The sequence below is a fragment of the Erinaceus europaeus genome, chromosome 10 (assembly GCF_950295315.1).
Source record: "Erinaceus europaeus chromosome 10, mEriEur2.1, whole genome shotgun sequence".
NCBI lineage: Eukaryota > Metazoa > Chordata > Mammalia > Eulipotyphla > Erinaceidae > Erinaceus > Erinaceus europaeus.
This window is the reverse complement of record NC_080171.1, coordinates 29,599,975-29,620,993: the sequence shown is the minus strand read 5'-3', so window position 1 is coordinate 29,620,993 and position 21,019 is coordinate 29,599,975. Positions and strand designations below refer to the sequence as shown.

Genomic DNA, 21,019 nt, shown 5'->3' with positions numbered 1-21,019 from the left:
AGCCTAGGAAACTTAATTTTACTCCCAATTTAAAAAGTTAGTGTTTTGGGAGTCGGGTGGTAGCGCAGCAGGTTAAGCGCAGGTGGCGCAGGTGACGTAAAATGCAAGGACCGGAGTAAGGATCCCGGGGAGCCCCGGGCTCCCACCTGCAGGGGAGTCGATTCACAAGTGGTGAAGCAGATCTGCAGGTGTCTTTTTCTCCCCGTCTTCCCCTCCTTTCTCCATTTCTCTGTCCTATCCAACAACAATGGCATCAATAATAATAACTACAATAATAAAACAAGGGCAACAAAAGGGAACATTTTTTAAGTGTTTAAAATTATTTTTTTACTTTTTTCAAAGTTGTGTGCTGCTTAAGAAAGATCACTTCCTACATATAAGGATGGTCTCTTTAATACTGTGAATTTTTTTAATAAAAAGCATATTCAAATCTGTAACATGTACTGAAAGATCACTGTAAGAATGAATGGCAGGGAGCTAGTACAATGTAAATGCACTAGGCTTTCGTAGCTGAGGCCCTGGTCTCACGTTCAGTCCCCTGCACCACCACAAGCCAGAGATGAACAGTGTTCTGGTCAGTCTCTCTTTTGGTATTTCTTTTATTACCATTAAGAAGTTCGTTTTTAAAGCACTTACTCAAATTCATTGTTTTCACTGTATTTTATTTGCAAAGTCCTTCCCATAGCAGGGCAACCTAGTCTCCAGAAGGCATAACACAAAACTGCAGCCATCCAGGACCAGGACAGAGCCTAGAGTCAGCGTGCTCGCCATGGATTCATAAGCACAGTTCAGGAAATGCCAAATAAGCTGAATATGTGAATATACTTGAATAGCATCTCCTCACAGCACTGGCAAAGCTTCTTAACATACTGACTACATTGATATGTTAGGTACTCCATGAGAAATACTCAAGAGAAGAGCTGTTTAAATATATACTTCATGACAGGAGGGAGTAAAGGTATGCCACAAAAATAACAGATTAAGTGCTTTTTTTTTTTTTTTTACCAAATTTTTATTAATTCGTACAGATGTATGAACGTATTCTCACAAGGATTCCACAGGTCATATAATGTAGGCTGGCTAAAAAAGAATGACGAAATGAACACAGCATTTAACATAGTCTTTATTTAATTTGGTAAATGTAGAATGTAATGGATTCAAGGCAAGTGTCGGATTATTTCAGTCACAACTCAACAGTTAACATGATTCTGAAGAACAGTCTTATCTTCAATATCTATTCACCCACATACACACATCTATAGAAATCCGTGTACATATATAGGTTTTCAACACTCAGAATTTTCAACAACTCTGGAATTTAGATTTTATATTCCCACATACTTCAAAATTATCCATTTGATGCAGGGTATAATCCTAAAGATATAAAAATCCATGCAATGATACTCACGTTACTTTAAAAGTAAATCCAATATTTGGTCATTCAATGCTATATGAAATGCACTGAATATCTAAAATAAAACAAGTGCCAATTTTATCATGAATTAATAACATTTATTGTCTTGAAACCAAATAGGCCCAAGCTACTTTTTGCCTTTCTGAGTCAGCTCTCTATAAACTCTTTTCTCTCAAACTTCCTGTGTAACAAAAATCAAGATAGTTCATTTCTTCTTTTGAGTTAGTAAAAGATGGCAGAGGACTCAAGGTAAGTATGTTCTTGATAATTCAGAGTCAGAAAGTACTTCTTCTTGAGCAGAAGATTCATAATCTCCTGCATTTTCAGCTAATTCAATATCTAACTCATCATTACTTTCTGCACTGTAATCAACTTCTTCAAGGAATCGAGGTTCATCTTCATCCAAAACATAAGTGGTAGGGCTGTAGCATACAGAAAGCATACAGAACACACAAAACTTAGTTAGAGTGTAAGGTTCTAATATAAGAGTATTTCACCATGCTGGATATAGATTTCAGTATTTTGGGGTTAACTTTAAAAATGCTACACAAGTAAATAAGAGATTTTAATAATCAAAACTTCCTTGCCCTAGGAGTAAGTGTTGAAATGAAATGCTGCTTTAATCATATTACAAAAGTATCAATATATGTCCTACAACTACATAGCTACAAAGAACAGTGGACTCTTGCTTGGCTACTTCTTTGACGTATTTCACTAATCTGTAGGCTACGACGACTTATTTCATTATAGACAGAATAAATTAGACTTTCAGTATTGATAACAATGTATACAGAAATCAACTATACAGCTGTATATCTAAAAGTAATATAAATAGAGCGGGGATAGATAACCATAATGGTTATGCAAAGAGACTTTCTTGCCTGAGGCTCCAAATTCCCAGGTTTAATTCCCGCACCACAAGAAGCCAGAGCTGAGCAGTGCTCTGGTAAAAAAAAAAAATAAAAAAATAAAAGGAGGAGGAGAAAGAGAAGGAAAAAAAGTGATATAAATGTTCTTAACCAATAATACTTCAATAAAAATGTATTTTGAAAAGGACTTTAAAGTCTTTATTACTTTAAATCAAATAACTGCCTTTATTAAAAACATGGTATTCCATTGTTTCCTGCAGTAATGTAATGATGAATCTACTTGTTCTAAGTCTCTAAAGTGATTACTTGCCATAAAACTGCCTATAGACCCATTTTTAGTTTCCGTAAGTCAAGAATAAAAATAAATAAATGAACACTCCACACAGAGATTATCTTCCCTTGGGACACAGAATGAACTACTTGCCTAAAAACAGTAAGTGCTTCTAAATATTTCATTAGGTAGATTGTTCAAGATTCAAAGACTCTTACAACAGGGGTCTACAACATACTCTTAAAACAAATCATCATATTCTGATCTCCATCCATTTGAGAGATTTTATTAAAGCACACAAGCACATCTATGTATATCAAGGAACATTTCAATAAGTATATTCCATAACAAGGGATATCTTAATTTCATATATATGTATGTTTATTTATATACCACCTGCTTCCAGAAAGGATTTTCTGTAGCTGCAATAAAAAGCTCCAAAAATCAGATAAGAAAAAGGGAACAATACTCTGTTAAATAAACAAACAAGGAGACATCACTAGGCAGCTAACGTGAAATAATTCATGCAACTGAATATGAAATTCAGTTCTGATATCTGGAAGTTAAGGTAAGAGAGGAAAGTTAAACAATTACACGTCTAGTTTTCCAAGAAAGAAAAAATCATCAGGCAAGAGTTTTGGTTTTTTTCCCCCCCATAGAATTGCTTTAATCTTGTTCATTATAGAAAAGGTGGGGAGTCACAAGGACCGGCATAAGGATCCCGGTTCGAACCCCGGCTCCCTACCTACAGGGGAGTCGCTTCACAGGCAGTGAAGCAGGTCTGCAGGTGTCTATCTTTCTCTCCTCCTCTCGGTCTTCCCCTCCTCTCTCCATTTCTCTCTCTGTCCTATCCAACAACGACAACAACAATAATAACTACAACAATAAAACAACAAGGGCAACAAAAGGGAATAAATAAATAAATATTAAAAAAAAAATTAAAAAAAAGAAAAGAAAAGGTGGGGAGCATCTATTGCAGGGGCTCGGTGCCTGCACTATGAATTCACGGCTCCTGGAGGCCATTTTTCCAATTTTGTCATTACCCTTGTTGTTGTTATTGTTATTATTACTGTTTTATTGATGTCGTTGTTGGATAGGACAGAGAGAGACTGAGAGAGGAGGGGAGACAGAGGGGGGAGAGAAAGACAGACAGACACCTGCAGACCTGCTTCACCGCTCATGAAGCGACCCCCCTGCAGGTGGGGATCCTTATGCCAGTCCTTGCGCTTTGCGTCATGTGCACTTGACCTGCTGCCCAACCCCAGTGAACTTCCTTTTAAAAAGTTCAGTATTACGTTAAGATAGCTCGTTCCTGATAAATCAAGCTGAGTGGCCTGTGTGAGATTTTTAGCATGCCTAAACTCATTAAAAACATTTCCACAGTATTCAATTATGGAGTCGAAATATTTATCACAAAGCTGTTGGGTCTTCAGAAAATAATATTAAAGGAAAAGAGTAACTGCCTTTTTTTTTTTATGACTGATCTCCCCTTTCTCTCATTTGAAAAATAATCATTCATTCCGCCTTGTTAACCTTGGGGTTTCACATTCTCAGGGCATCTCTGGTGATTCTTAAGAGATATGAAACCTATCTAACAAAGTGGGAGAAAATAAGCAGAGAGAGAAAGTGGGAAAAAGATGTTTCTCTTGCCATATATCCCACCCCACCCCCCAAGACTGTCATAACAAGAAGAAACTACTGTAGAATTGCAAGGAAAGAGACAAGATTTGTTGGCGCATGCACCACACTGTACAGGGGAATTGAGAAACCAACCAGGACTGCAGATGTCGGCCTGGCAGTGAGGAAGCCAGTCCAGCACAAAGTCAATGCCCAGATCATCACAGGCTGATCTCCCAGTAGGTACAATATTCATGCAGAACAAGTGAAACAGACTGACATAAAGAAAACTGGTTACAGGCAGCCTGGTCACTATACTGGAGTCAGAGCAAAGATCAAGTTCTACGTAGAAAGCTAAATACTGCCAGATACTGCAGAACTGGTCAATCTGAACTAAGGAAAATCATTTAAATAAAAAACCTTGTCTTAGAAGATATATGTCAGTGAGATGTGAGGTATGGATCTGGAGCAGCAAAGATGCCAAGATCAAGTCAAAAGTTTCTAAACAGCAAGGAGATTTGAAACTCCTTGTTATTTACAAGTGCTGGTATGAGATGCTCATATCTACTTTTAAGACAGAGCAGGACAATTTGGAAGACAAACTTTAAAAAAAATTTTTTTTCAGGGTTCTGGATCCAGAAAAACACTTCTGCATTAAAAAAAAAAAAAGTCTGATCTTGTCAGTTCTTGATCTTAGTTCATTCATATGGTTCATCCTGAGTGTGCCACAGACTTCATCCCTGTCCTTGGCATGACCCATCCTGATACCCAGTTTCATACACTTATTTCACTCATATAACCCATACTGGTTCTGTAACCCAAACTGGTCCTGATATTTGATCCCCACTCCTGCAAATGCTAACAAAATAATATGCCTGTCTGAGGTAAACAGGGCCCACCAATGCTAACTCCAGACTACCATTTATAGAACTCAGTGCACAAAGGAGGACCAAACAGTGGGGGTAATCACAGGGGCAGACAAGGGTGAGGAGAGGAAGTGAAGACAGGAGACGAGACATCAAGGGGTCTAGTTCTAAGCAACTAGGGGAATATTGGAGCTAGAGGAAGAGAGAGAGAAGGAACATTACAGCCTCCATCACTCTAATGAAAGCAACTCAGCTGTGCTCTCCACTAAGCCTTCTCCTCTTGTAGCATTCTCAGTAATTCACCCAAGGAGTCATAAAGCCAAAACTCCTTGAAAGTTCTGGCAATCGATCTGTTCTGGCAACCCTCTTGGCCTCACACTTTATACCAACAGTGTTTTCTTCTTAGGGTTTATGTCTCCCTTTATTCTCCTAATGACTCATATTCCTTTCAAACTGCATCTCAAACACATCTTGAAATGGTCCACTTTAAAAGCTCATCTTAAAAGTCTTTCTAGTCAGATTTTAACTCCAGAGTAAAGGTGACTAAGCATCAGATACAGTTCAGCAAGATGCACTTCATCCTAAATGAAAAGCATTTAATCCAAAAACCAATCATGAAGCTGCATGTCTACCCCTCACCACTGGGTTTTTACTTTGGTGCCCTACTTACAATTTGATCAGCTTATGTGCACACGTATCCATAAACTACTGCAAAATATATACCTGAAAGCAGAAGTAAACTAGAGTTTGCAGTGAGTACCTCCCTAACACTTCCTCTCCACTATTCCAAGCTTGGGATCCATGATTGCTCAACAAATTGTTTGGCTTCATATGTTAACTCTCTTTTCAATCACCAGGTTCCAGATGCCACCAGGATGCTGGCCAGGCATCCCTGGATTGAAGACCCCACCAATGTGTCCTGGAGCTCAGCTTCCCCAGAGACACACCTTACTAGGGAAAGAGAGAGGCAGACTGGGAGTATGGACCGACCAGTCAACGCCCATGTTCAGCGGGGAAGCAATTACAGAAGCCAGACCTTCTACCTTCTGCAACCCTCAACGACCCTGGGTCCATGCTCCCAGAGGGCTAGAGAATGGGAAAGCTATCATGGGAGGGGGTGGGTTATGGGGATTGGGTGGTGGGAATTGTGTGGAGTTGTACCCCTCCTACCTTATGTTTTTGTTCATTAATCCTTTCTTAAATAAAAAATTTTAAAAAAATAATAATAATAAAAAAATAAAATACCAAGGGAAAAAAAAAAACCAATCATGAAAAACTGCTTCATGAAAAACAGAAAAACATTTACCCATAGAGCTTCTCAAAGCAGGACGAAATTCTCAAATTCTCTGCTGTATGGTGTCACTATCATGCAGAATGTCTTGTAAATCCCACTGTTTTTTTTTTTTTATCTGCTTTAGTCAGACTTAAAGTTGTCCTTGTGTTAAACTATTAAGCACTGTCAAAATTAAACCTAAAAATGTCACCTTCTCCCTCAAGTATATAGTCACCGATTTCCATGAGAGCTGAACTGACATCCAAGGAGAACAGGAAGTATTGAAATTACACATACACATATAGAGGGAGTTAAAGTTTTGGATTTGTGTCTGTTTCTTCTCACCAGCAGTATGGCCCTAAGTAACCATTTACTTTCTCCCAGCATCAGTTCCCTCAGGTGTAAAACAGTTTAGTTAAGTGCTCTGGCTCAACATACATAGTATATGTGAAGGCTATTTGTAGACTACCAACCTGATACAAATGCAAACTGTTATTAGATATTAATAAAACATATCTTGTTAAATAAAAATAGTAAATCTTTCTCAATTCTAGAGTCCAGGCAATGGGTTGCTTTAAGTCCACTAGAATAAAAACACTGCCTTGACTTTGTCAGTCACAGCACTCCCTTAACCTTGCACTCATCTACAATTCTGAGGCTAAATTACATGTTTTAAAACACCTACAATGTCATTTTAAAACAACACAATCATGAGGGAGAATTTCTTTTTTCTTTTCTTTAGGGAAAATTTCTAAATTAATACAAAACCAAAAAATATCCCATTGGGGGCTGGGAGGTGGTGCACCTGGTTGATCACATATGTCACAGTGTGCGAGGACCTGGGTTTGAGCGGGGGGAAAGCTTTGCAAATGGTGAAACAGGTCTACAAGTATCTCTCTGTCTCTCTCCCTCTCTGTCTCCTCCCCTCTCAATTTCTGGCTGTCTCTATCCAATAAAAAAAAAAGTTAAAAAAAATTTTTTAAGTTTTTTGAAAAAGAAAAATAGCCCATTGGCAATTTGTGACTGGATAGTTTTGTCATTTCTTGTGTTGAAATGACAGATGGTCGTGGGGTAGATAACATAATGGTTATGCAAAAAGACTTTCACACCTGAGGCTCCAAAGTCCCAGGTTCAATCCCCTGCATCACTATAAGCCAGAGTTGAGCAGAGGAAAAAAACAAGTCCCAAAATGACAGGTCTAAGGTGAAAGAAAATCTCTCCCTATGTAAATAGAACATTCTGTTGACTTGTCAGAAAAGTCATGATGTCCTTTTTGTTTTTCTATGCAAAAATGTGTCATGACTTCTCCAACAGCCCAATAGTCATATAATTTGACTCCTATCTTGTGACATAGTATCTGCTAAATATCAGAAACAAAAGTTTTCATAGAAAATCCACGTAGGGGCCTGGTGGTGGTGCACCTGGTTGAACACGCATGTTACAATGTGCAAGGACCCAGGTTTGAGCCCCTGTCCCCACCTGCAGGGGGAAAGCTTTGTGAGTGATGAAGCAGTGTAGCAGGTGTCTCTCTGGCTCTATCTCCCCACCCTTTCAATTTCTGACTATCTCTATCCAATAAATAAAGACAAAAAAAATTTAATTTCTTTTTAAAAAAAGAAAATACATGTAATAGTACTTGCCATTCGTTACAGCTATGAAGGTACACACAAAGCACACACACACACACACACACACAGAGAAAGCTAGTGTATCTAGCAAATTAACAATTACCTAATTGAAAACAAATTGCTAAATTACTGATATTCTTGTTGGAGGAGAGAAATACAGTAAAATGCCATTAGGAAACAGTAATAATAGTTAAGTCTCTAAACTCCAACTGTTCGTATACGTAATGAGAGGGTTAAATTTTTAAATTCCCAAATAATGTACAAATTTGACAAACTGAAACCTTGACATATTTGTAATTTTGCTCATTCAACTGAGGATAAAAGACATAAAGAAAGACCAGAGGAGTTTTAGGATTAGACAGACATAATTCCTCATTCTGGAATTAGTAAGTGAACAACTTTGAGTAACTTCATCTCTGAGCCATGGTCTTACACATACATGATGTTAAGGATGTTACAGTACCATCCATCTCCAATCATCCTCAGCAGAACACTAGAATTTCTGATACAATAAAACTTAATGGCAACTCATTATGGGCATGTGTGTTAAGGTCCCAACACCATCCCAGGTTTAGAGATTTTCTCAGAAGAATCATAGGATTCAGCACACAGTCACATTCACATCTATGACTTCTTACAGTGAAAGGATACAAAGCAAAATCAACCAAGAGAAAAGGTGCATGGGGCCAAGTCCAGAAGAAACCAAGGCCAAGCAAGGGCAGCTGCTAAGAGGCAGAGAAGTCATCAGAGCTTTCAGCAATGTCAAAGAACTGGAGGCAAAAATTGGAGTTCAGAGCTGCCAAGTGTCCTGAAAGAAGGGAGTTGCAGAGATGTGACCCCAACATTTTGCCTCTAGAGACATTTGATAATTCTGAAACTACACAAGGCAAGAGGTTAATTAAAAAAGCAAAGCAGAAAGCAGCAAAGCAAAACTATAGAAAATAAACAAGTAACAGAAACGTTGGCAATTTAGTGCTCTGAGGAGAGGAGAAGCCTAAGCTCAAAACTGTGGCCTCTGCAGGGCTATGACCCAAATAGAGCAGAGGGGTGAACCAAGAATAAAATAAATTCTGCAAATTTACATCGAGTCAGCTTACCCAACACAGGATTAACAAGGTCTGCCCTATCTGCTGGTTCTCCTCCTTAAATATAAGTCCCCACTTGTCCTTACTGTTTTCCAAGTTGAGCCTAATCTCTCCTATTACAAAACCATCAATGTAGCATCCTCTTAAACACAGTCTGCCTTCCTGTTGTTTAACAAATGTTATGACTTTTTTTCCTTTAATATCAATCTAATTTTCTACAAATAAGTAGTTCCTACATATTTACAAATGAATTCTAGCTTCACATAAAGTGAGAATAAGACAGAGCTTAAATATTTCATTTCCAAGTTAATGATCAGTATTTCTGTACTATATATCAACTTCCAGCCAGATTCTCTTGTAACTAGCAATAGAGGTAGAACTTTTAACCAAGAAATATTATAATGTTACTGACAGACCTGTAACTCACTCACTGACTACATTAGAATCTTACTCTCCCTTTATTAAAACAGAAAAATAGATTTTTTTGAATTAACATAAAATATAATGCTAAGCATATTTTTAAAGACTTCCCATTTTAAGCTCTATTTATCTTAGTTAATGAATCATTCTTAGTTTATTAAGAATTTGCCACCAATTTTTCTAATGTCCATGCTATATATGCACAAAGAAAAACTGAATACCCATACACGCTGCAATCTAAATAAACCTCAAAAACAAACCAAAAGAGAAGTGAGAAGCAAACTGTGGTGAATTGTGATTTCATGAACTTGAAATATCCAGAATAGATGAATCATGAAAGTAAACTAGAGGTTGCCACTTCTGGGAATGACTGTTCAGTAAATATGAGGGTCTCCTTTGGGGGTAATATAAAGGTCTAGAACTAGACAGAAATAAGAAGGTCATGCACTAGGGCTGAGTATACAAAACACCATTTAATAACACCATGCACTATAAACCGGTTGATTTTATGCTGTGTGAATTTAATCTCAATTGAAAAAAATAATCCAAATGCTGTTTGATACTAATAAGATACTAATTATGCTTCATTTAAACATATGTGCACTTTTAATTATGGCAATTAGGTTTGGTATTTTTAACTTCGATTTAGTATAAATTTTTAGGTTTTTAATATTTTATTTTATTTTATTTATTTATTCCCTTTTGTTGCCCTTGTTGTTTTGTTGTTGTAGTTATTATTGTTGTTATTGATGTCATTGTTGGATAGGACAGAGAAATGGAGAGAGGAGGGGAAGACAGAGAGGGGGAGAGAAAGATAGACACCTGCAGACCTGCTTCACCACCTGTGAAGCGACTCCCCTGCAGGTGGGGAGCCGGGGGCTCGAACTGGGATCCTTAGATTAGTCCTTGGGCTTTGAGCCACGTGCGCGTAACCCACTGCGCTACTGCCCGACTCCCTAGTATAAAGTTTTAAACATACTCAAACTTCGAACACTTCTTTCATATGCAGGATGTCCTGAAATTTAGTCACAGTGCCAAGTCCTACTGAGACTTATTATTAAATGTGTTCTTAGTTTTATCTCAATCATTTATTTATTTTTTTGTGAGAGAGACAGAGTGAGAGCGTGGTTACTGTTCAATGTCAGCATATGTAGCGCTGGGGACTGAAGTTAGAGCCTCAGCCATGAAAGCCCAGTGCTCTGTTGCAGAGCCATCTCTCATGCCCTTCAAATTCTTTAAGTGAGGGATCAGTGTTAAGACTGTTAATAGTTCAGGTGACAAGAAAAGCATATTTTACTATAACTACAAAACTAGTACCTTGCCGTAAATTCTCATCTGAGTTCACCGGTATTCCCACCTTTGATCTAGAAGAAAAAAATACCCTGGAAAGCTATAATGGAGATTTAACATTCAATACCCTCTTGGGGAGCTATAATGCAGATTTAGTGTTTAATCAGATGGTATTTTTTTTTACTATATGACAAGTAAAACACAGATGATTTATATATGTTAATATATGCAGGTAAAACATAGATGATTTATATGTGCTAATTTTCCATGAGAGCTTTGAGAATTTAAAACAATTTTCAGCTATTGATTTCACTAAAAAGTAAGTTCTTATGACTTCTGGAAAACATAGTGGATCTCAAACACATCCAGATGACAGTAAAATATTGACTAAAGTTTTTTTTTTTTTTACTTAAATTTGTCTAAAGATCACTTCATACGTATGCAAGGCATGTGCTCTACTTGCTGAGACATCTCCTAACCTTGCTACATGAGGTCTGAGTTTGAGCCTCGGGACCACCTGGGAGCACCATGGACAGCACGCAGGAAACTCCGCGGATGTGGAACAGTGCTCTGGTGTTTCTCCCTCTATGAAAAACATGTGGAATGAAAACTGAACCTGGGAGGCAGTTCAGTAGTATCATCCATGCATGAGTCCTTGGGTTCAATCCCCAGACCTGTATAAATAGTGAAGGAATGAATAAGTGATGAGAGAGAGAGAGAGAGAGAGGGAGAGAAAAGAGAAAAAGGGAAATATAGAGAAGGAAGGAAAGACAGAAGGGAGGAAAGGAGAGAGGACAGAAGGGAGGGAGGAAGGGAATGGAGAAGAGATGATGAAAAATGGTATCAATAAACAGATGGGATACGAAGGCACATGGACGAAACAAAGAAACTGACTTCCAACTTCCTTTCGTGTGCTAGGTATGCGCTACGAGAAGAGTGGCCAAATGGAGGGGGGGTTGGTTTACATTACAAATGCCTTGACGTTTTCAGGAATTGAAGCTACTGAACACCTTTTTATTATTATTATTGATTTAATAATGATCAGTAGGATAGTATAAAAGGGGTACAATTCCACATGATAATAAAACTGTACTCATGTATCAATGACTGCACTATAAAGCATTAACCAACCCCCTCAATGAAAAAATTAGTAGGTAAACATTCAAAAATTAAATTAAAATGTGAAAAGGAACTACAGAGACAAATTCCCAAAGAAGACACACAAATGGTCAACCAGCTCATGGAAAGATGCTCAGCACCATAAATCACCATGGAAATACAAACCAAAAAACCACTGAGATATTACTTCAAATGTGTGAGAACTATAGTGTTTATCTTTGGGAAGTGGGAAGGAGGGGACACAGAACATTGGTGGTGGGTATGATATGGAATCATACACTGTAATCTTACAGTCTTATACCCTATGATTAATCACAAATAAAAAAATTAAATTATAAAAATATGGGCCTCAGTGAAAACAGAATTGGCTTATCATGTTTTATAAAGAGCAGTTAGAATATTTAATCCTTTTCCTCACATTATGCCTTCTTAAGAATACATGTTTTGAGATTCTTACCACCTTCTATATGCACAGATTAATTCAGAGTTAAAAATATTTAAAAGGAAAATAAAAACCAATATAGATACATACATACATACATGTATGTATGTATGTATGTATACATACATACATACATACATACAAGAGTGGGAATCTCCTTGGACAGAAAAAAAGGTTGAAGCACAAAACAGATCATGGGTCTCTTGAAAACCAGGTCCAAATGCAGACAGCCTTCAAAGCATCAGGGACACTAAAAAAAATGTCCTAGAGGTAGGGAACTAAAGCAAAGTCATGGGAACACAGAAATAGAGTAAGACTTCCCACTTGGGAGACAGAATAATGGTTATGCAAACAGACTCTCATGCCTGAAGCTCTGAGGTCTCAGGTTCAACCCACCACCACCATATCCAGAGCTGAGGAATGCTCTGGTAATTAAAAAGAAAAGTGAAAAGGCCATTATTATCCCATTGACTACATATACCATTAACTCCTTCATCCAATCATCTGCTGATGGGCAGTTAGGCTGCTTCCATATCTGGGCTACTGTGAACCGCTGTGGCCATGAACATAGAGGGGAACATAACCTGCAGACCCCCTGTTCCTATCCTTTGGATATATACCTAAGTGTTGTTGAGGCGGTCTGGTGTCGGGCTGCACCGCGGAGAAGAGAGCGGACGTCCAGAGCAAAGGGGTACACAAATCTTTATTATAGGATGGGGGGGGGGGGTTTGGTTCAGACCACGTGGAGCCAGCCGGCAATGGCCGTCCCCACTACCTGACCACGGGGGGTGGGGGGGGAGAGCAGGGAGCGAGACCTCAGAGAGGGAGAGCTGAGAGCCCAGAGGGGGGGGGGGGTGAGGGGGCTTTTTATTGGGCGACAACCAGGGGTGACGTGTAGGGCCAGGACTGGTTGTAGGGGGCACTGCTAGGATTTTGCGGGGCGTAGTAAAACCTGGGGGCGGAGACTGCATCAGAATAACTCCTCAGCAACACCTAAGGGTATGCATCAAAGAGTATTTCCATTTTTATGTGTTTAAGGCCTCCCATACTGTTTTCCAATGAGGCTGCAGCACTTGCATTCCCACCACCAGTGCTCCAGAGCTCCTTTCCCTCCACATCCATACTACCATCTGCCATTCCCAATCACTCTCATGTAGGCCATTAAGAGTCATTGTAGCATTCATAGAATATGGATAGAACTGGAAGTCATTTTATAAGTAAAGAGGTGAAAGACAACTGTGAGAAGGCTTCATTCACATCTGAAACTAAAGCAAACAAACTTGAAAAACAACAGTAACCAAAGTGCCTCTTCAGAGGGTGGAAGCATCGGGTCAGGGAAGTGGAAGGGAACAGGAGCTTTATACTCAACAGCAGATGTACTATACACACATTTATGTACATGTGTCAACTATGCTCTGAAATTATATACCAAATAATCTCACTTATAAGGGGGACTTAATAAACAGGGACAGGAAGGGAGAACATGAAACGAAACATGGGCTGCAGCTGGTGTCTTACATCAAGGCAAAGGACTCTGGGGAAGGAGAGGGAAGAAGTGGAAGAGAACTGTGGGGTCCTGATACATAATAAAATTGTACTCATGTATCAATGACTGCACTATAAAGCATTAACCAACCCCCTCAACGAAAAAATTAGTAGGTAAACATTCAAAAATTAAATAAAAATGTGAAAAGGATCTACAGAGATAAATTCCCAAAGAAGACACACAAATGGCCAACCAGCTCATGGAAAGATGCTCAGCACCATAAATCACCATGGTAATACAAACCAAAAAACCACTGAGATATTACTTCAAACATGTTAGGTTGGCTTTTATCAAAAAGAGGTGTGGGAAGAGATTGATGGTAGTGAAGAAACCCTTCTAAAACACTGGTGGGAATACAGATTTGTAATGACACTATGTAAGGCGATTCCTTAAGATTAAAAATATAACTGTTGCTGGTCCAGAGGTAGCGCAGCAGGTTAAGCACACATGGCACAAAGCACAGGACTGGCACAAGGATCCCAATTCGAGCCCCCAGCTCCCCACCTGAAGGGGGGTCGCTTCACAAGTGGTGAAGCAGGTCGGCAGGTGTCTATCTTTCTCTCCCCCTCTGTCTTCCCCTCCTCTTTCGAGTTCTCTCTATCCTATCCAACAACAATAACAAGGGCAACAAAATGGGAAAAATGGCCTCCAGGAGCAGTGGATTTGTAGTGCAGGCACTGAGCCCCAGCGATAACCCTAGATGAGAAATATATATTGTCATGTGATCCAGAAATCTTAGCTCTGGGTATATATCCAAAGGACACAAAGTCATTACCTCAAAAGATATATTTATACTCCTGCATTCATAGCAGTGCTACAATAGCTAAGAGTGGAAACAACCTAAAATCCACTAATGAATAACAAAAGAAAGAAATGTGGCAATATTTAGTATTGATAGTCATGTACTATTTAACTGTGGTGATAGGTTTTGAGAATATGACATTATATGATTTTGTCATTATATAAGTGTCATAGTGTAATTACTCAGACCTAGAAGGAATAACCTACCATACACCTATGGATCTCCATCATCCTATATGGTGTCCACCATGACTGAGGTTTTTCATTGACTTGTGACTATTTATAATGTTAAAATAGAAGGTCACCTCATTTGCTATAACATGGATAAATCTATAGGGCATTATGTTAAGTAAAATAAGCCTGATAAAAACAAATACTGAATGATATCACTTACAAGTAGAAGCTTTAAAAAAAAAAGGCAGGGGTTGTATTGTTATGTGGAAATGTACATGTACAAACTATTATATTTTACTTTTGACTGTAAATCCTTAATTCCCCCAAAAATAAATTTAAAATTTTTTTTTAAAAAGTCAACTGGTAAAATTAGAGAGGAGAAAAGTGATTTCAGGGCTGGGTGGCGCACCTGGCTGAGCACAGTGAACAAAGATCAGGTTCGAGCCCCCAGTTCCTACCTTCAGGGGCAAAGCTTTGTGAGTAATGAAGCTTTGTGAGTAATGAAGCAGTGTACCAAGTGTCTCTTTCCCCCTATCTCCTCTTTCCTCTCAATTTCTGGCTATCTCTATCCAATAAATAAATAAAGATAATAAAGTTTTTTAAATTTACCTTTAACCTTTTAAAAAACAAAAAAGAAAAGTGATTACTAGAAGCTGGGGCAAGAGACACGGGAAGGATTGGTAAATGGTACAAGCTTCAAGTTGCAAATAAATGTGGCCTGAAAAGGTAATATATAACATGGTGACTATACCTAATGACACTGTATTAGCTAAAAACAGAAAAACATTTCTAAATGTACACACTCGACAGCAGTAAGTGAGGTGGTGGGTGGATGGATGGATGGGTGGATAGATGGATGGATGGATGGATATGTTAAAAACTCAACAGGGAGACTCTTGCAGTAGCGCAGCGGGTTAAGCGCACATGGTGTAAAGCGGAAGGACCAGTGTAAGGATCCTGGTTCGAGCCCCCGGCTCCCCACCTGTAGGGGAGTAGCTTCACAAATGGTGAAGCAGGTCTGCAGGTGTCTATCTTCCTCTCCCCCTCTGTCTTCCCCTCCTCTCTTCACTTCTCTCTGTTCTATCCAACAATGACGACATCAGTAACAACAACTATAAACAACAAGGGTAACAAAAGGGAATAAATAAATATTTTTAAAAAACTCAATAGGTCAACCGGAGGGACCAGGTAGTGATGCACCTGGTTAAGTGCACACATTACAGTGCACAAAGACAGGTTCAAGCCCCTGATCCTCACCTGCAGAGGGAAAGCTTCTCAAGTGAAGCAGAGAGGTGCTCATGTCTCTCTGTCTCTTTCTTTCTCTATCTCCCCCTCAATTTCTCTGTCTGTATCCAGTAATAGTTAATTTTTTAAAAAAATTTTAACTCAATGGGAAAAAATTTTTCATTATACATACACACAAAGACACAAACTCATGCAAGTACACACACACACACACATATCAAACCATCACATTCTATACTTTAAATATCTTATAATCTTTGCTTGTGAATTCTGCCTCAGTAAAGTTTAAGAGGGGAAAGAGTTAACTCACTTACAAAGGACTCTAGGGAAGGAAGGCCTGGAGGGAGAAGTAGAAAACTTTGGGAGCCTAGTACATAATAAAATTATATGTATAAGTCAGTGACTGCACTGTCAAGTATTAACCTCAATAAAAAAAGTTTTTAAAAACCAACTAACTTAAAAGGAAACTTCTAAATATTAGTGAGAACAACTTACAATCTTCATACTTATTTCTATCAGTATTTAACAACTACTTTGAAGGATAGAAATTCAGGTGATAAATTACCACACTATAAAGAGTTAGGTTCCAATTAACACTGCTAAGTTGTTATATATTTATGTACAGATATAATGAAGCAAAGCAGTAAAATAAGAAATCTGATGGCAAGTCAGTATCTAACAATAAAAATCATGAAGGTTCTATAAAATGAGGGCATCCTTATGTCAAACTATAAAATGCTAATCTCTGGTATATGATTAAAGATTACAATAATGTGGTATATTGCACCAAAGTAAAAGGGGGGGAACTTTCAGGCCATAGTGCATGATGGTGAAGGAAGACCTAGGCTGGGGGTGAAAGTGCTTTGCAGAAAACTGAGAAATTTTTACACATGTACCAATAATTGTATTTACTATAAATCACTAATCCCCCAATAACAAATTTAAACACTACAATAATATCTGAGTATACATCTGGTCAAATTTCATATTTACTGAATTTTAGGAGTAAATATATTTAAAGGGATATTAGAAGAGATAGTTACATTTCAAAAGGACACTAAATAGCAGTTTCTAAAATAGAATAATATTGTATAGTATCTGGTACATGTAGACACCAACAAAATTTTTTCTGAAGAATATAAACTGACTACATACCCTCTTAACATAGGAATTATCAGGTAAGTATGTGAACACTACTTTCATAAGTGGTGAAACACATTATACAGTTTCCTACACTGAGTATCTTTGGATCAAATGTAATACATTAAGACTACTAAAGACAGCATTAAAAGTAAAATAATATTTTATTCAAATCACATATAAATATCAATGTTTAAAAAGCTATTATCACAAAATGGAATAAAGATGTGCATAAAACTGTATTAATTCCAAAAATGCACCTTACTGTCAAAACGTCTATGTCTTTCCTTTCCTCAACTATTTTAATGAATTCTGGCAGTATGCTACAACATAATACTGTAATGAAACACATGCCTCACCTTGTTACTTTGCAATTAGATTCAATCAAGTCATTTTCAAAGTCAAGCAGGCTGGAAGGCAGATTATACTCCAGTGGGGATGTCAGTCTTTTCAAACGCAAGAGACCAACACAAAATTTTGCTCCCATCTCTTCCAATTCTCGAGTGCCAATCTGCAAACCCTAGAAATTATTATTCACATAATTATTATACATGTGGTCAGGAAATTTGCTGTCCTCTGGATAGCGAGCACGATTTGCCATGTGCTTGTCCTAGGTTCAAGCCTGGCCTCATTGCACTGGAGGCAGATTCAGTGCTATGGTGTCTTCCTCTCTCTCACTCTTTTTTAAATTTAAATATATTTATTTATTATTGGATAGAGACAAAAGGAAATTAAGAGGGAGAGTGATATATAGAGAGGGGGGGCAGAGAGACACCTGCAACCCTGTTTCACCACTCGTGAAGCTTTCCCTCAGCAGGTGGGGGGCAAGGGCTTGAACTTGGGTCCTTGCACAATGTAATGTGTGCAATTAACCAAGTGTGCCACTGCCTGACACCCTCTCTCAGTCTCTCACTCTGTTTCTAACTAGGAGGGAGAAAAAAAAGTCAGCCTGGAGCAGTGAAGCCCAGGCAAGAAGAGAAAAAAAAAAAACACAAAAAAAGAATTTATAACTATATTCATCAAGTAACAAGGCTGGCAATTTGTATGGGACTAGGACTCAATGAACACAATGCCTTAGTAAAAAATTATTCTGAGTTGCAAAGGAAAGTTACCTTTGTAAAAATATTTCTAAAATATCTATTTGCATAACTATATGTAAATAACCCTCATCCTTTCAAAGAGGGGGAAAATGTATAAAACAATTTTTAGGTTTTATTACCCTAGCGTTCATGTGTGGCATTACATGTTCACAATACTTACTAGTCTTTCTTGTATTCCACTACCTTGGATGCCATTGCTGAAATGTTATCACATTAATACCTACACTCAAACTTACATATTCCAGTTCATACACATTACCTTTTCAACAGATTTTTCATACTATCTAGTAAAAGAAACTCTTAAGTAAAAATAGAGTATACTCAAATTGAGAAAAGAATCAAACAAACCTAAGCTAATGAGACGATTAAACTTAAAATAAGCTGCTGGCTGGAGAGAGAGCTCCGCAGGTAGGACACGCGCTGTAACATGCACACAGTCCAGAGCTGAACCCTGGCATGATGGGAAATGCCATGGCACGATGGCATAGGAGAAGCTCAGATGCTGTGGTGTCTCTCTTCCCCTAAACCCCCCCCCCCCGTATCTGAATGAAAAAGTGGCCAAGAGTAGCATAGTCAAGCAAAGGCAAGGTTCTAGCTCCACAAAATAAATGAATTTCTCAATAAAAACGAAGTTCCTATACTCCAAATCAATTAATTCCTATTTCTAACTATGGCTACTAAATTAAGACGAAAGACTATTTTTACTATAACCCCAAGACCCTTTTAAAATTTATTTATTTTATAGGAGAGAAACAGAATGTGAGCACAGACAGGTGCTGGGGATCAAGCCCCAGGCCTCGTGTATGGGAGGAATGTGTCCTGACTGATTAGTCACCTACCCAATGGCTGTCTTTTCATTTCAACTTATCCAACACCTTCCCATTAAACAACACAAGGTTTACCAGCAGTCATATGTTACCACAGAAAACAAACAAGATAGACTACAAATCAAGATAATGCTTAGGGTTAAAAATGAGTCTCTGAAATAAGTGAGACCCTTAACACAACAAAAGTGCAGATGATGAGAGGAAGCATCAGTCAGAGAAGACACTCACAAGCAGCATCTAAAAACAAGAGCAGAAAGGGGAAACAGAAAAGTAAAATCTGGACTGGTCTGGAGAGCAGAGAGAGAGGAGGAAAGGCAGGGATGCATTGGATCGACCTTCTCGTGGTGCATCCCGTGAGTACCCATTCACTGGGGAAACTGACGATCCTTCCTAGCCGACTGAATCCACATGGATCCCAGTCACTTTCAAAGCCAGCAACAAGCAGACATCAGGCTCAACCTGACGCTGTTGACTGGCTACGGAAGAAGGGCAAACGCTAGAAGAAGAAGAAGGAGGAGGAAAGGCAGTGGAGGGGGAGGGAGGCTTTCAAGTCTTGTGCACGATGATGGATAGAACTTTAAGGGTAAGAGTGTTTTGCGGACACCTATCTTGCTTGGTGAGATGAGAAATTCTACTTGTGCCAACAACTGTGCTGTAAACCATTAACCTCCCAATACAAAAAATTAAAAAGCAGACACAGAGAATTACTGGAAAAACTTAGTTGTTTTCAAATAAATAAATTAATTAAATGCACATATATCCAACAAATTACAATGTAAAGAAAATCTCTATTAACAATGCACTACATACACAGCTCATTTTAAATTGCTAATCAGCATGTAAGTAAATATACCACAGTGTTTTATTAAGAATTGTAAAACTCAACCAAGATTTCTTTAGCTCAAGGAACTAAATAAAAAACAAAGCAAAGCTTTCCTTAAGGTTGCATACAACTCAATCCCGTTATTACAAATTATATTTAGCTCGATAGAACACATGTATTACTGATCATGAAAATGACTGGTGACTATCTAAAAGGAAAAGTCTTTAAATCATTTTTACGCTTAGAAGTCCTGAAATGGCTCACCTTATATTTTCCTTGATCACAGCCACACAAGGTACTCTCCATGGTATAACTTCTTTGCACTCCTATTTCCCGCCAAACTACTACACGTGCTGTGGATTCTTTAGATTTTTCCACCACAAAGCTACAGCTGCTCATACAAAATGCTGGGGCAATATTGCTCAATATTTTAGGCAAAGTCTGTAAAAGGAGGAATGATAAAATACAGCAAGAAGTTTTTGGGGTGTCTTGTTTTCTCAAAATAATCTCATTTAAGAGTTTTTAATTAAGAAAAAAATTAAGTGTAAAGTTTTAATTTTTTTGATGATGGTGCAAGAGGGCAATGGCCCAGATGGTTAGAGTTAAGGACTTGCTCACCTGAGGTTCTTGGTTTGATATCCAGCACCACATGCTAAATGTTCTCGTGTATCTCTCCCTAATAATGAATCAACTTTTTAAATTTAAAAAAAAGTAGATTTTTAATGAAAGTAAAACTGATTAGGGCAGGGTCACATGGAAGGATGTTCTTAGCAGATTCCCTGCTACTCAAAATACCAATTTACCTCTAACTAATGTAGGATTTCCTGCTTCCCAAAACTAAGATAATTAGTGGGGCCAGGTGGTGATGTACATGTTACAATGCTCAAGGGTTCAAGCCCCTTGTCCCCATCAGCAGGGGGAAAGTTTTACAAGTAGTGAAGCAATGTTGCAGGTGTGTCTCTGTCTCTCTCCTTCTCTATCACCACCTTCCCTCTTCTGGTTGTCTCTGTTCAGTAAATAAATAAGAATAATAATAAAACTACAAAAAATGATGTTACAAATTCAATGA

At 38.2% G+C, this 21,019-nt stretch overlaps 1 protein-coding gene across 6 annotated transcripts in view; it reads right to left on the bottom strand.

Annotated features, from left to right (window-relative positions):
- Positions 1 to 1,105: 1,105 nt before the first annotated feature.
- AGTPBP1 (ATP/GTP binding carboxypeptidase 1) overlaps positions 1,106 to 21,019 on the bottom strand; it is a 123,426-nt gene continuing 103,512 nt past the window's right edge. For 4 of the 6 annotated variants that reach the window (XM_060199483.1, XM_060199479.1, XM_060199482.1 and 1 more), the window contains 3 exons: positions 20,215 to 20,391; positions 17,560 to 17,720; positions 1,106 to 1,836 (listed from right to left, as the gene is read on the bottom strand). In XM_060199483.1, the coding sequence (XP_060055466.1) occupies positions 1,659 to 1,836; positions 17,560 to 17,720; positions 20,215 to 20,391 (516 nt within the window). In that variant the 3' untranslated portion in view covers positions 1,106 to 1,658. The other 2 variants (XR_009551995.1, XM_060199480.1) reach the window with 2 other exon arrangements.